This window comes from Halichoeres trimaculatus, unplaced genomic scaffold, assembly GCF_033239565.1.
Source record: "Halichoeres trimaculatus isolate MK-OKI-2021-1 unplaced genomic scaffold, fHalTri1.1 fHalTri1_scaffold_12, whole genome shotgun sequence".
In the NCBI taxonomy this organism is placed as follows: Eukaryota; Metazoa; Chordata; class Actinopteri; order Labriformes; family Labridae; genus Halichoeres; species Halichoeres trimaculatus.
In genome coordinates this window covers 29,676,452-29,691,478 of record NW_027437190.1, presented here as the reverse complement: position 1 = coordinate 29,691,478, position 15,027 = coordinate 29,676,452, and the positions used below count along the sequence as shown (strand labels likewise).

The window sequence follows — 15,027 nt, the reverse complement described above, 5'->3', positions numbered from 1 at the left end:
ATATTCCAATCTCTGGTCTACATGCTATGCTTTAATCGAACAGAATTGTCAATGGAGCATGCGCAAACAAACTTAAACAAATGTAAACAAATTGAGGAAAGTCTCTAGTTGCGTCTTACGTCATATCTGAGCATGCGCTGAAAGTACGCACCCTGACAACTTTCCATTTGAGTGGATACATGATACCTCAATCGGTTTGGGGAAAGGAATATTCCACCCCTGTGAAACCGATTTAATGTCCATACAAATTGGCACTTTTCTTACAGAATGAGGTCTATACAAAGGTTAAATTCTTTCGGTTTGAGCAAATAAACCAAATGCAAGCAGGATATTTGGGTACCTGTAAACGTGGCTATTGTTAGGAAAGGAAAGTTGGGATAGGATGGAAAGACTGGTTTAGGTGAGATGAGGAGAGGTCAGGTTAGATTAGTTTAGGTTTCTTTGGGTGAGGTAAGGATAGGTTTATAGGAGGTTTGGTTAGGTTAGGAGTCGTAGTCTTTCAATTGTCTCTCAAAGGTCAGGGGCTTGATCCCGACTCCTTTAGTCACATGCCTCAGGATGCGATCATAATGGCCATCCATACTGTGCCTTACTCAAGCACGAGTGCCCCCCGTTTTAGCTTATGTTAAGTCATTTTTAAATGACAGCCCTCTAACACCCCAATCATTGCCTAAAATTATTGCAGAAAGAAGTGGTTGTGGCAATCATACGTCATAGATTAAATGTCTGTGTGACTGTGCTCGTGCATAGAGTGAACTGTGATGAAGCACACCTCTCTAAAGTGGCCAAAGCAGAGAAATTAATCAAGTCTGTGCACAGCACAGTTGAAGTCAAGTCACGGGCCAAAGGAACTGGACTATAGGGTTGCGAATTAGATGGCTAGTGTGACCCGGTCAAGACAGACTTCAAACTGCTCCCACTGCTGGTAAGCAGTGTCTGAATGAGTATAATTAGCTAATCCTGATGGTCACTTAGGCCCTGTTTACACGGAGACTCCCGCAACGATTCCCCCCTGCAGCGCCAATCCCCAGCTGGAGAGTACGGCCGGCGGTCACACTACCCCAATATGAACCAGACTTTAGCGGGTATCAGACACGCGCACAGCCCGCCTACATCATCGTGAAGCATTTGTTTACATGAAGCGCGATCTCATCAGCGTCAGCACAATGAGACACAGAGAGCACTGCTACAACTTTAGAGACTTTTGGACTTATATTAAGTCGTTTTTCGCCCGACACAGCCCTCTAACACCCCTGCTTTGTTTAAAATGACTGTCGAGAGATGCGCTCACGGTGATTTTACATAATGGATCGCACGCGCTATCCGCGTGCTTGTGCTCGTGCATGAGGTAAACCGTGCCGAAGCCCACCTCTACCAAGCGTGCCGAAGCACGGAAGGGAATCGTGCTTGAGCACGGCACAGTTTCGGTCACACTGGCCATTCCAAACGTGCTTTATGGCTGAAGCGTGCTTAGGCACGGCATGATTGGCCAGTGTGTCCGCGTCCTGAAACTGCGAGTGCGCATGCGGTGACGTCAGCGTCACCCTGAGACGCTCCGCTCTGTGTTTACACGAAGCTGGATGGAGGAGCGGATTCAGATCTTTCCACTGTGGGGAGCATTTTCAAAAGTTTGCATATTCACTTAAAACGCAATGTGGTCTCGTCTAAACGGAAGGCAAAAACATGTTTGCGGAATCGACCGTTTTCGGCGTCATGTAAACAGGGCCTTACTATACCATTCTTTGAGGATTGGATCTGATAAGTTAGGTTAGGAATGGAAAGATCCAGTGGATAAATTCCAATTGGTTGGGTTAGATAAGGTTAATTTTTTTTTTGTACACAAAGGATATTTTCTTTCAGTGAGTCAGCCTCCTCTTACAGACAAAATAAACAGCAAGAAGACAAACAGGATTAGCAAACCAAACAAAGTGACAACACTGCTTGAGGCTAACAGTGTAACCCCTTTAAGCCTTAATGTGGTGAGCTGTGGACGTGTTAATGAGTCAAACAGCTTCAACCTTTGCTGAAGAGCTTCAGAGGTTGGAGGGAAAGCTTGTAAGAAATCTACACACTGCTGTTTTCATGATTACTTCCTTCAGTCTCCACTTGTGTGAACATTTTTTTTGAGCTGCTAAAGTGGAGACAGACAGACAACAAGCAGAGACTTAAAGCAGGTGAGTGTCCACTTCAAACTCCTTCAAAGTTGTGAAGAGGATTCAAGGCTTGAAAACTCATCAGGAAACAGTACTTGTTACTTTCTCAATGCCCACACGTCTCACACATTATCATTTCCTCACTGGATCGTTTCTTTGCCATCATCTGATTCTCTGTCTCCTTTATTAGTCTGTGAGACTCTCGTTAAGTATATCGTTTTCTATATGTAATAAAACAGTGAAGATTATTGGAGCATGGTGATTTATTTTTGATCCAAGGAAATTTTTCTTAAAAGGCCTAGCAGAGCTGTTATGATCCAACATTTCACATAAAAATGGATAAGCCTGAGATGGACTGGGGCCAGTTATTGAACAATTTATTCCTCCTAGTTTTCTCCCCCTCAGGCGTTCCTACAGATCTCAGCAGACTGTCTCTTGAAAAGGCGAGAGAAAAGAACAGAGCTTCCACTGAGCCATTCTCTTTGACTATAAGGATAATTAATCCAGACAATAAAGGCTCCAGCATGCTTCATATTTACAGTGTGTACTTTTGGCTGATGTGCCACAGAGGGTTATTATGATTGACTGAGAAAATGGTTTGGTGTTTCATTCGATGCCTCGACCAACAGGGGAAACATTTAGACGAATGGCTCCTCAAAGGAAAAACCAGACGAACAAGTTCAAAGCTCTTTGAGAGGATCCTTCCAGTGTCTGAAATGTACAATTTCCCAAAAGATATTCCCTCACACTGTGATCTGATGTGGGTGGAAAATCTTCTTGGTGTTCAATTTGGCTGGGATCAGAAAGCCACAGCTTATTATGAACACCACTCCCTGGTTTAGAGAAATGAAGTCAGTTGATGAGTTAAAACTGTGATTCCTTGAGTGTCCACTAGAGGGTAGGTCCAGAAATGCCAGAAACCACATACACACCTATTCTAAAAAGGCGATCTTTACAGCAACAAATAAACATGTTCACAGCCTGGTACAAAAAAAAAAAGATTTTGGTCAGAGTAGCTTATCTTTCTTAGCAACTCAACCTCTTTGCCTGTTGATAGCACAAAGGTTGACTAAGGCTGGCCACACAAGATACGACCCTGAGCCAGATTCAGTTTCTAGGTTGCCAGCCCCAGTGACCAGGGAATGTAACAAAAAAGGGGTATATCAGAACTGGTTATCTGTCCAAATATTTGTCTACAGTGTGAGGTGTCAGTACAGTTTTTACCTCCACCATGGAGGTTATGTCCACAATAATCCCAACTGACTGCAATAACAACCCTGAGTTTATTGCTGTAACTTATTTCCTAATGTCACTTTAACTGCTGCTGTCATAATCCCCATTGATGCTGCTATAACTATTTTTATTATTATAACTATCATTACTATTATTGTTATTGTTATTATTATTATTGATATTATTATTATTATTATTACTAATATTGACACTATTATTATTATTATTATTGCCAGTATTTTTTATTATTTTTATTATTATTATTATTGCTATTGTTTGTATTTATTTTGTATTTTGCTGTATAGAACCTGTGTTTTTATTTATCTTCTTTCTACTCTTATCTATTCTGCACATCTTTTTTTTGTACTACAGTGATACTTGCTGCTGGAATCTGAATTTCCTGAGGGAACCCTCCCAAAGGATTAATAAAGTTCCAATCTAATCTAATCTAATCTATCTATGTTTTTGGGAGATTGTCTGTTTGTCTGTGAACAACATAACTCAAAAAGTAGCCAATGGATCTTGATGAAATTTTCAGGAAATTATCAAATTGGCAAAAGGAAGAAGTGATTAAATTTTGCAGGTGATCCGGATCACTGTCTGGTGACAGGACTTTTTTAAAGGATACTTTATCATTGTGATATAGGGCCGTTTTCACCATATGTGTATATAGCTCCAAGATAAATGGTCGGATTGCTTTGCAAAACAATACAAGACAAGGTCACCATCATTTCTGACAGATGTAAAAGTATGATCCAGATCCTGGCAATATTCTGAAAACTAAGATCTGGAATATGAAATATGTACTGGGTCATCATAATTTTCAACTCTGTCAGGTAACAAACTATCGAACAAACCTGCAACTAACACCAAATTGTAGCAGACAGTCTGCAGAAAGGGAGTATAACATTAAAGTAGGACTTAAGTGTTGCATGACAATCACCATATGCTTGGTGGAGGTCTGCACTCTCTGAGTGCTTTTCTAGTCTAACAACTCAAAACCTCCCGAATGTGGAATCATACAATTTAGACAAGTTTAGTATTCAGTTGGCAGCAAAAGTAAACAAAACTGTACCAAGAGCCAAGTGTTGCTGAATGACAGAACACATGCTAGGACAGCCGGGCGATTGCCTCCTGTATTTGTTCATCTCTTGAATTGACACAAAACAGCAAAGTGAAGTCACATGACTGGGGATATCCTGTGCTGTCCACCTCAATGAAGAGACTCTTCCTATCTATGTTGGCTTTACTAGCCTTGGGATGGTGACAAATAAGAGTTAGTATCAAAAAAATGCTTTAAGTATGTTAAAACAACATGTTATATGTTAGTTTAAATGTGTAGTTTGCATTTTTGTTGGATTTGTAGTGTTTTATATTACATTTCTACCATTCTTAACCAGTTAAATCAGTCCTGTTAATAGTCAAATGGTGTAACCACAAAAGCATGACAAGAATGAAATATTTCACCTCCCTAGAAGTTATGCAAGTTTATTGATTAAATAAGTTATTTTTATGACATATTATCTTAAAAGGATATTTAAGATATTTTATTTCTGAACCTGATAATACTGGTTTTGTTGTACTGAGTGAGTAAAAATGCTGTAGACATTAAAGTTTTTTCTCTATTTTTGGGAAAGTTGGTTTAAAATCATTTCATATTTCATTTTTACAGAATAGTAGACTGCTAAAATCTTATTCACAACCACTAGTGGACAATATCAATTTTTTAATGGGAAAAATTGGTTATACCAATTGACATTTATCAGTTTCAGCATCTGACCATGTTTTTCACCCCCTCTAAAAACCTTTACTCTGTTTATTCCAGGCCTGGCTTGAATGAGAGAAACAAATGAGAGAAAATGCAACTTAACCTCATTAATTTATTTATTCCTTGTACTGTTTCTTTCATATTGTTTTTATGAATGGCACATACTTATCTTTTAGCTTGGTTTGACATATTTTAGGCCTTCTTTTATCCAGTGATGTTTTAACTTATCTTGCTTTTGATCTAGGAGCCGTCCTCCTTGTTCTTTTAGCCTAAGCACTGTTGTCACTTTCACTTTGTCTTGTGTTGTTTTGTGTGTCTAATATGAGAGAACTCACTCACTGTAAACTGAATTTACCCAAGGGTACAATAAATATTCTGAATCTGAATCTGAATCTCAATCTAGCTTAGCTTAATGTGACAGTTTGTTGTTGTAGTAAAGTGAAATATGATCTCTCATCATTGCTGAGTGTTTTATTCTGAAAACCAACCAGATGTTTCAATTTCATTTCGGTGCCTGATATCCTTTGCAAGAAGAGTGCACATCTGATTGAATGAATAAAAAAGTCATTTTGCAATATTTTGTCATAAAATGGAAATCTAAACTATTATTTTTTTAAATAGAGTTAGAGTTGTACATCCCTGTGTCTCAAAGAGGGCCTCTAGAGTGAGCCATAAACGGAAGTGGCAGTCATATGGTTGCAGTTACGTTGTTTAAACTGCTTGTGTTTAACATAATGACGGTTATCAAATAGTGGTTAAGTGAAGCCACAGCTTGCAGACCCTCCACCCAGGGCTCCCCGCTTGTGACAGGAGAATAATTTCATGTAAATAAGACCAGTAGGAATGTTTAAAGCTGAAACAAATGTGCTGAATTACATCAGATGACACTTTAATAATGCCTACAGGGAATCTGGGTCACTTCAGAAACAGGAGTACGCTTCAAAGACAACACAGATAAACACAGAAAAACACAGTGAGAGTACAAGATTACAAATGAATAAATACAGACACTCTTGGCAGGTTTGCAAGTGCTTTTTGTTGTTATTATACATCCCGCTTCAATTTGAAGTCTTTTCTGTTGTCAGTACATCGATTACAAATTCATATGTGTAAGTGAATGAGCACTGCCTGTGTAAATAAATCACTGATTGTGGTTTCAGTTTCAGTTTTTCATCTCTGCAGTTTAAAATCATGTCTGTGTTTTTGTTGTTTTGGAAAAATGTAAGCATGTGAGATGACATGTGCTGAATATTGATGTGTCTAAGCAGGAGTCTACATCATACAAGTATTTATTTACTTAATGCAAAATTACTCATGCTTGGTAAGGAGGTTGTAAGTAACTTCACATGCAAACAGTCTTCATTAAACACTCAGAAACTCAGGGGAATACAAACTGCTTAAGCTGGTTTATGAAGATAAGATAGGTTATTGTCCCTATGGGGGAATTCGCCTAAGGCAATAATGCTGCACACATTCACTGCATACAATACATAGCTAGAGGACAGGCTGAAGGAATATCAGATAAATCCTATTTACAAATTAAATACAATTTCATCAAACAGAAAGGATATATTAATTACAGCCAGAGCCTTGTGTGAAACAGAACAGATATTAAAATAATGAGGTGAACAGGAGAAATGCTTGGATCAGGGCCAGAGACTATATGAAAACAAAAGATGTCCCCAAGGATGCAATATTAATATATCATAACTGTAATCAATAATGTATTTTTCATTTTATTTTTTTATCTAATTTATTCTTGTATTTATTTATTTATTTATTTGGTTAGTTGGTTATTTTTTATTTATTTATTTTCTTATTTCTATTTATTTATGTATTTATCTATATTTTTTCTTTCTTTTATTTTTTAATATTTGTTATGTTTCAATTTTCTTTTCCCCATTATTTTTCTTTGTCTAGTTTTTCTTCTATTCTTATTTCCTGTTTTCCTTTCTTTTATTTTTTCCTGTGTTCCACGTTATTTGTTTCTTCTATATTTCTTGTGTTTATTTATTTATTTATTTATTTAGTTGATTATTTATACATGTATTTATTTATCTATTTTATCTATTTTATCTATCTATCTATCTATCTATCTATCTATCTATCTATCTATCTATCTATCTATCTATTTATTTATGTTTTTATTTTATTTTCCCTAGTTTTCCTTTTTCTAGTTTTTCCTCTATTCTTATTTTTTGTTTTCCTTTCTTTTATTTTTTCCTGTGTGTTCCCTGTTATTTTTCCCCCCATATCTCTAGTGTTTACTTTTTTCTGCTATTCCTCGTCCATTTCTTTTGTATTTTTCTTAGTTTTACTCATTTTTTTTACTTTTTTGTCTGTTTTTTTATCCACCTTGTGCTTGTTCTAAATGTCTTGTTATATGATAAATATCTGTTTATAAGACCTCCTTGAAAAAAAAAGTTGGCACATCCTGAAAAGTTACCCTAATTCAGACTTTCATCCCACAAATTTTTCTCTAACATGCTTTCTATTAGAACAGTTACTTATTATTCTTATTTATTTTCGAGTGTTAACTTTCCAGAGGAAGTTTAGTTTGGATTAGTCATTTCATTTTAAACAGATGACTGACTGAAAAATGCTGTAGCTCTCTACGCAAGATAATCAGGCTGGAAAAGCAGAGAAAATGTAACAAAGCATTAACACAAGACATTGAACTAACCTTAACCGTGAGTAAACGGTGTATTCTTTATGTGCTGAGTACAATAGAACCTGTGAGTTTTCAAGGGCAGTACGCGATTCCTGCATTGACTGTGTGGTATTTGTCCATGAAGGCTGTCAGTTTAACTGAGGTAACACTCCAAAGCTGGCATTGAATTTCATTAGAGGAAATATGTCTGGTAATTCACAAGTAAAGTGATGAGTGAAGGTCTGATTGAATGGCCATTAGACGACAGACAGACTTTGTGAGGAGTGTAATAATATGCACATCACTGTACAGATGGTTGAAGGCTATTAGACAGAGCTAATGGCAACAGTAATGTCTGCAAACTGGATCCGTTCCCAGTTTCTTTTTCTGTTTGACTATTTGAAGACAATGGATTGGAAAGTGTGGGCTTAAATATTATCTGCCCTGTGAGTTCATGATAAAGTGTGGAGAAAAATGGTTTAAAAGGATTTCAGTACTTCAGTTCTTTAAATATTCCATGAAAGTGCTGCGCTGGCAAAGTGATGTTTGAACTAAGAGAATCATTAAACAAAGAGTTTAATTCATGCATTGACTTTTCTGCTGCAGTTGGAAGAATAACAGAGATGTCTCTTGATTTATGGATGATCAGCTTGCCAGTATGCAGATATCTCTTACAAACCAGACCTTTTTAAAACTTCTTCTATCACTAAATATTGTGAGTTGAACGAAAGAAAACAAACTTCTCAGTTGTAGTTGAGGCACAAAGCTGTCAGCCACTGACTGGTCACATCTTTCTTAAAGTTGTACCTTCACGTTGCTTTTACAGTTGCTTTTTTCCCCAATGACAATGTGACAATGGGTGTGAAATTTCTGCATTTCACTTGCATGGTGAAAAAAAAAATCTCTTGCTCTGCATACCACAAAAGAGTGTCAAAAGAATCATCTGACAGCATTGAGTTTTTCAGTTCCTCTTTTCAAGCTAAAAGTGTCTCTGTCATTTGCAAAATCTGAGGTGCACAGCCTTGTGTGTGTCTGTTACTTCACACTGTGCACACTGTCAAAGCAGCTTCTGTGCAGAACTTGCTCAGATTTGACTTGATTCACAATTTCAAACCAATCTTGAGAGAAAAGCTGAATTTTATCAAATGAAGTGATTATCAGTAAGCTGCAGAAATGGACTTTTTCTACCCTTTTCAAGGCAGCTATTTACGATAAGTAAAACATCAGACTCCTGAGAAGGCGGTGGAGGAATCATGGCTTGCATGCACAGGATAAAACCAGGGAACAGTAGAAGTAACTGTTTGGCCCACAGGAGGGCGCCAAAAGTGAAGCAACTTGATTTCCCTCAAAGGAGCTTTAAGCCAGTGTCCCCCCCCCTTTTTTTTTTTTTTATCTATATCAAAATTTTATGTCTTAACTGAATGATCCTGAAGAGCTGAAAATCATCATGCAGTCATGAACAAACCTTATCATGATTAGTTACAGTTATGCATAATTGCTAGTTGTTAGAGCTAATACAGGAGTGTTTACACAAAGTACAGCCGTGTATAACAGAGGGTAAATATACCTATGGGTAAAGTATCCTTAATGTAGGATAAAAGGCAACATGTGGTGCATTTTCAAGCTATGACCCAGCAAATATAAAATATAATGATGCTGTGCCTTCTGAAGTCAATAAAGACAAAAATGTACAATCTTTAGTTTCAAAGGAGTCATTTTGCATCAGCATACCTGGATTAAAATCATACCGGAGCCACAAAAACTACTTTATCTTCACAAGAAGACTCTAAAATGTTTACATTTCTATACATAGTTGAAATCTAGTAAATGATTATCTGGACGAGAGGTTTTTTGAATTTATGAAATTGTTCATGCGACGTCATAGCTTTTTATTTTTAATGAACTTAGAAAAGAAAATTGAATTTTTGAAAATTTTGCAAAAATGAAAAAAATTGTTCACATTTAAAAAAAAATGAAAATACAAAAAATGTGCAAAAAATTGCAAAAGAAAAAAAATAAAAAAAACTGCAAAATTTCTGAAACTTAATGAATTTTCAAAGTTTCAAAAATTGTTGAATTTCAAAAAATCACAAAATATTCATAAAATGGTAAAATTAAAAAAAAAAAAGAAAACTTCAGAAGTTAAAAAAAAATGCAGAAATTAAAAAAGTTGTCATAATTTTGAAATTTTAAAAATTTGTCAAAATTTAAACATTTTTTCAGGGTGCTTGAATTTGATAACATACATCAGTAATGTCGTCAACTCATCATTTTTTGTTGTTTGCTTATGTCCTGTCGCATATCAAGCATGTATATTAAGTCGTCATGTTAGCAGTTAAATGAATCCATCCACACAGATTTAAAATCTGTATTTTTTGTCAGATTTGTCCTTTGGAAGATACAGTTATCTTAAAACTTGAGGTTAGCCGCAGGTGCATGGAAAGTTGGTGGGCTGTTGGTGTCGTAGGAGGTGAAGTAGAGCGGTGGCAGGCTTTATTGCCAGATGTGATGAATATTTAGTTCAACAAGGTATTAACCCATGATTTTATTTAGCTGTAGTGTTTTAAGTATCAATACCCTCTGTAAGAAAAATAAAAAATATTTATTTAAAAAAAAAAGATTCAGCTACAAGGAGCCACTGCATCAGGCTCCACAGCCACAGGTTGCATGCAGACCCTTGTTGTAGAGCCTGTCCATGCTGAATTGTGGATAAAACAACACCCTTGAGGCCTATCCAGTAGAGAACACATGCTTAGGAACCATACAAACTGCTTTAAAATTGAGAAAATGTAGTGTAGTAACCTTCAGGGTGCATTTGAGTGGACAAAATACAGAGAAAAAAAAAGAGAAAAAAAAACATGCCAAACAAGCTGAGAGGACAGCAGTGCTCAAATGTTTTCTTGTTAAGTCTGATAAATGTTTCTGGTCATACTTTCTTGTTGCCCTTCAGGGTAGAAACTTGACATACTCTCAAAGTTCTTAGGAGAAAATTCTAAGGAGCGCATTGATTGAGGCTTTTAAGTGTCACAAAGGCTCTGTAGTGATTCACAGAGATAAAAAAAAAAGTACTTTTGATGCCTTGAATTCTCCTATCACCAAGACTTCCTTTATGTTGGAAAAATATAGTTTGATGCCTTACCTGGGTTTGGAGCATTTCTCAGCAGCAGGACTTTCTCTGCCCTTACACCAGTGTTGTTTTGGTTACTTTCACCCCTAAGAGACTCTTTGGCTACCACTGCACAGGAATGAATGAGGATGGGCCATTTTCCGTGACCGTGTCAACATTGCTGTCCTTTACTTGAAGCGTTTCGGTTAATTCATTAAGCTTCAGACCATGGCCTTGCACAGGCCACTTCTGTAGCCAATGCAGCTCGCGTGCACGAGCAGTGCTGGTTGATCGTGAGCGCGCGTGGAGGCGGTCCGGGGCTGCCTCAGTTTTCTGTAATCGCTTTTCTGCTGCTGCTACCTCCAGTTAAATAGCTAGGACACGGGAACGAGCAGACGGCCGTGTGAGGATATACTTTTTTCGGTACCTTGGGATTACGACGCCGAATTGCAGCATCGACGGCCAGCCGCCAGGTAATATCGACACACGCATTCAGCCGCGCCTCTTAGATTCGTGAAAAGTAAGTAAATGTCCCGTGAAAAGTGTCGTTTTCCAGTGAAGAAGAAGAAGAAGGAGGAGGAGGAGGAGGAAAGAAGGGGGGAGGTGGATGTGTGGGACGAGCCTCCCTTTGTGCCGAGGCAGGGTCACTGCTCTTCAAACGTACAATGTGGACACTCCAGAAACGGCGAGGATCCGCACATTCCCCCCGGCGGTTCACTGTCCTCCATCAGCCCCGCCGCCTGCGCCTGTGTCGGACGAGTCGGGGCAGAAACGCCTTCATCTATGCGTATTTTCTCATTGAGTTTAAAACATAGAGGCCTGGTTTTCTCTTCATTAGTCTGATTTTAAAACACCCCAAGGCGGTAATCTAACGCACCCTACTTTCCACTTCCTCCGCGGGCGTTGGAATAACGTAATCTAGCTCCTCGTTGTGTTTATGAACGCTTTCGTAGGACGGCTCGGTTTCAGCCCCCAATTCGACCCCTATTGTGTTTCCAACCTCTAAAATGTTGACCCACACGGTTTGACCGATCAATTAAGTCGAGTATGATTTCACAAAAGCGTCCCAACTTGTTTGTGTTGTTATTTGTGGGGACTGTAACGTCTCCGCATCGACCCCGGTATCCCCAACGGTTATTGAACCGGTTACGTTTCAGCCGTTGATGTCCCTATCATCCCCGCGAAACGCCCCCCGGGAAAGGCGAGCTGTCCGCCGCTTCACTTCATCGCTTTAAGTTCCTACACACCCAACAGCTTTTTTTTTTACATTTCTACCAAACATTTTCTATTTTAATCGAATATTTTCCCTCTGTTTAGTTGAATTAATCTAAAATAATATCAGTCTGTACTTAACGGACGGTCTCGTCATTTTCAAGTGTCGTGTCTTGTTTGCCACGAAGGTGATGTTTATTACTTTACGACCAAATCCAGTTTGATAGATATCAAGTGTTGTATTATCGATTGTAGACATGAAAGCAGACAAACAATGCCAGAAAATACATTTAGAGGAGGCATAAAACATTCAGTCTACTGTAAATGTGATGTGTTTTGGTTTGTCAGGCACATTTCAAGCTTGTAGCTCAGGTTTCTTTCAATATACAGAATAAGGACACACACACATATTCAAAATATAAACGTACAGTGTCACAAAAAACATTAATGATGAAATCAGTAGTTATTAATTTAAGTATTCACAGGTTTTGGTAAACCAAATTTGTTTGAAAGGATGTAAGTATAAGGCACAAGAAGCAAGTTCAGATGGTTTTTGGTAGATGACTGAATCAACAAATAGCTGCATACAAAGGGTAAAACAAAATAATATTCATTTTCAATTAAATATACTTTTAAAATGAAAAGAGAAATCAAAGGAACATTGGTGCATCGCAAAGTTCAACCAACAAATTAAAGTTTTTCAAGGACTTTTTGTAAACTTGAGTGTAGGTTGGCGACACTGCTTGCTCGCACACGAGGTAGCTTTGGCATCCGTATTCAGGTGAGACCAGAATTGTTCCAGCGATATGCAAATTTCCCAACCACTAGGCCGTGCAAGGCTGTATTATCTGTTCCCGCCATCTTGTTTGTCGGGAACTTGCTGTGTTTTCTTTAATGCAACATTTTTTCTGCAATCAATTGAACATAATTAACACGTTAAAGTCCAAGCCCAAGAAATTGAAAAGTTGAAAAGGATTGTTACAAGGTCAAATGTCTGTTTTGTAAACCTAAGCCAGTACAGCTACTCATATAAAGCTTTTAAACAATTAGCCTGTCATATATAAACCCTCCAGTAGATCATTAGGTGAATGGCTCATTATATCCCCTTTAACAAGGGTCCTACACATGTGTAATCCACAGCACTGCAGGCTTTGACAAATGTCTTTTCATCATCTCACACAGTGCTCACCCCAGCTCTGTTTAAACTCCGCTCGACGTCCAGCTGTACAATGATTAAATAAACCCATCTTACTGTGGCTCACTCAAATCTCCTCGAGTGGCAACTTGCTTATATTTCTCATTTTATGCTTCTCCTCCAGGGCCCACGATGTCCAGCGAAGTGCAGAGACCGGACGACAGCCCCAGCACCAGCGGGGGAAGCTCGGATATTGAACAAAGGGAATCGGTACCACCTGAACAGGAGCGGGAGCAAGCACAACCTAAAAAGAAGGAGACTAAGATCTCAAGTAAAACTGCTGCTAAACTTTCAACGAGTGCCAAGAGGTAAAAGAACAACACAGGGTTTACACAGGGGTTTGTTTGTTACACTAAAGGCCTCCCCTCCTCTATGTGCCCCCAGGGTGTGAAGTTATATAAAAAGAACCACAGTCCCACAGGCATTGTCATTTCAAACATCCATGCTATTCAGCGTGACACTAAACCCACAGAAGAGGGTAACTCACACAGCTCGTCGCTCGTGTGTCGATGCTGTCATTTGAAAAAGAGATTTCAGCCCGTTTGTTTGAATAGATTCACCGTGAGCTCTGCAGCACTCTCATCTCCTATACACCACAACCACCACCAACACTTTCCTCCACCAGTCTTAGCACTTACCTCCAAAAAAAAGACAGGCGCTGACAGAATTATGCAACAGCATGAGCACAGGGTTGTCTCAGGCCGCTGAGTCTTTTTATAACAACGACTGATGTTATGATCATCTCTCTTTTGTGTGTCCTTCATTTAAACTACGAGGGCCTTCGGTGCTACACAGAGCGGACTCACTGTTGTCTGAAGTAGTGTGTTTGTATTAATGTGAGTTTAGAAGCAGCGTTTGCACTCACTTGCCCTTCATAGTCTGAGTCATCATTTTGCACAGTTTTCTGAGAAATTCTCGTAGCAGGCATGTTTATTCTCACGCTTGAGGCAGCTTTTTAATGTCTTCTGTGCACCACGGACAAATGAATGCAATGAGGGAGATGAAGTCTTAGTTTATTCAAACTGGAATAATGGCTTCATCTGATTTTTCTGCTCCATATGAAACGCTGTGATGCCACTTATAAACTACAAGACTTTATTTGGACCATAAAAGACTGTCAGTCGCTTGGTTAGTTGGTCTGATTTCATTCTTTCATCTCTACAGCCTGCATTATTTTGAAGTTAGAAGCTAATAGCTCAGAAGGTTCTAGCTTTATTCTTATTTTACCCATGTTAATCAAATATGAGACTGATATTATTGCTCTGCCTGGCTGATGACAAACTTTTACTACAATTTGGGCAAATGCATTCAGAGAACAAAGGCATAGAAATAAAAGATGAAGTCTGTATGGACTCTCTTTTTCGTTTCGACTTGAAAACACCAGCCTTTAATATCAAACTGTTTTAGGGCCTGTGTCCACTAACAGCATGCTTTTTGCACTGGCAGTTCACACAACATAAACTTCAGAGTGCCTCTCTTTGGAGCTCCCTGTTCCTAGATGAGGGAAGTTGTCTGGCAGTGCTTATCCTTACCAAAGGTGGAAACTTAAGTCTGCTTTAAAATGCTTTCCATCCTCCTTATTATTTTTTTAATTAGGGGCATTTCACAAAAAAATCAGGAAAACTGTGTTGTTTATGACCTAAAATTTTACTCTTGTTAGATAAGTGTGCTTGGTTCATTTTCTGGATAGACTTAGAAGTCATTGTTGAC

At 38.3% G+C, this 15,027-nt stretch overlaps 2 protein-coding genes across 2 annotated transcripts in view; one reads left to right on the top strand and one right to left on the bottom strand.

Annotated features, from left to right (window-relative positions):
* znf385d (zinc finger protein 385D) overlaps nt 1-11,169 on the bottom strand; it is a 293,782-nt gene extending 282,613 nt beyond the window's left edge. The window contains exon 1 of the mRNA XM_074682772.1: nt 10,944-11,169. Coding sequence (XP_074538873.1) covers nt 10,944-10,958 — 15 coding nt within the window. The 5' untranslated portion in view covers nt 10,959-11,169. The remainder of the gene's footprint in view (nt 1-10,943) is intronic.
* Nucleotides 11,170-11,230: 61 nt separating this feature from the next.
* The window catches only part of LOC141800331 (ubiquitin-conjugating enzyme E2 E2), a 54,547-nt gene continuing 50,750 nt past the window's right edge, over nt 11,231-15,027 (top strand). Inside the window, exons 1-2 of the mRNA XM_074682775.1 lie at nt 11,231-11,383; nt 13,442-13,625. Coding sequence (XP_074538876.1) covers nt 13,450-13,625 — 176 coding nt within the window. The 5' untranslated portion in view covers nt 11,231-11,383; nt 13,442-13,449. The remainder of the gene's footprint in view (nt 11,384-13,441; nt 13,626-15,027) is intronic.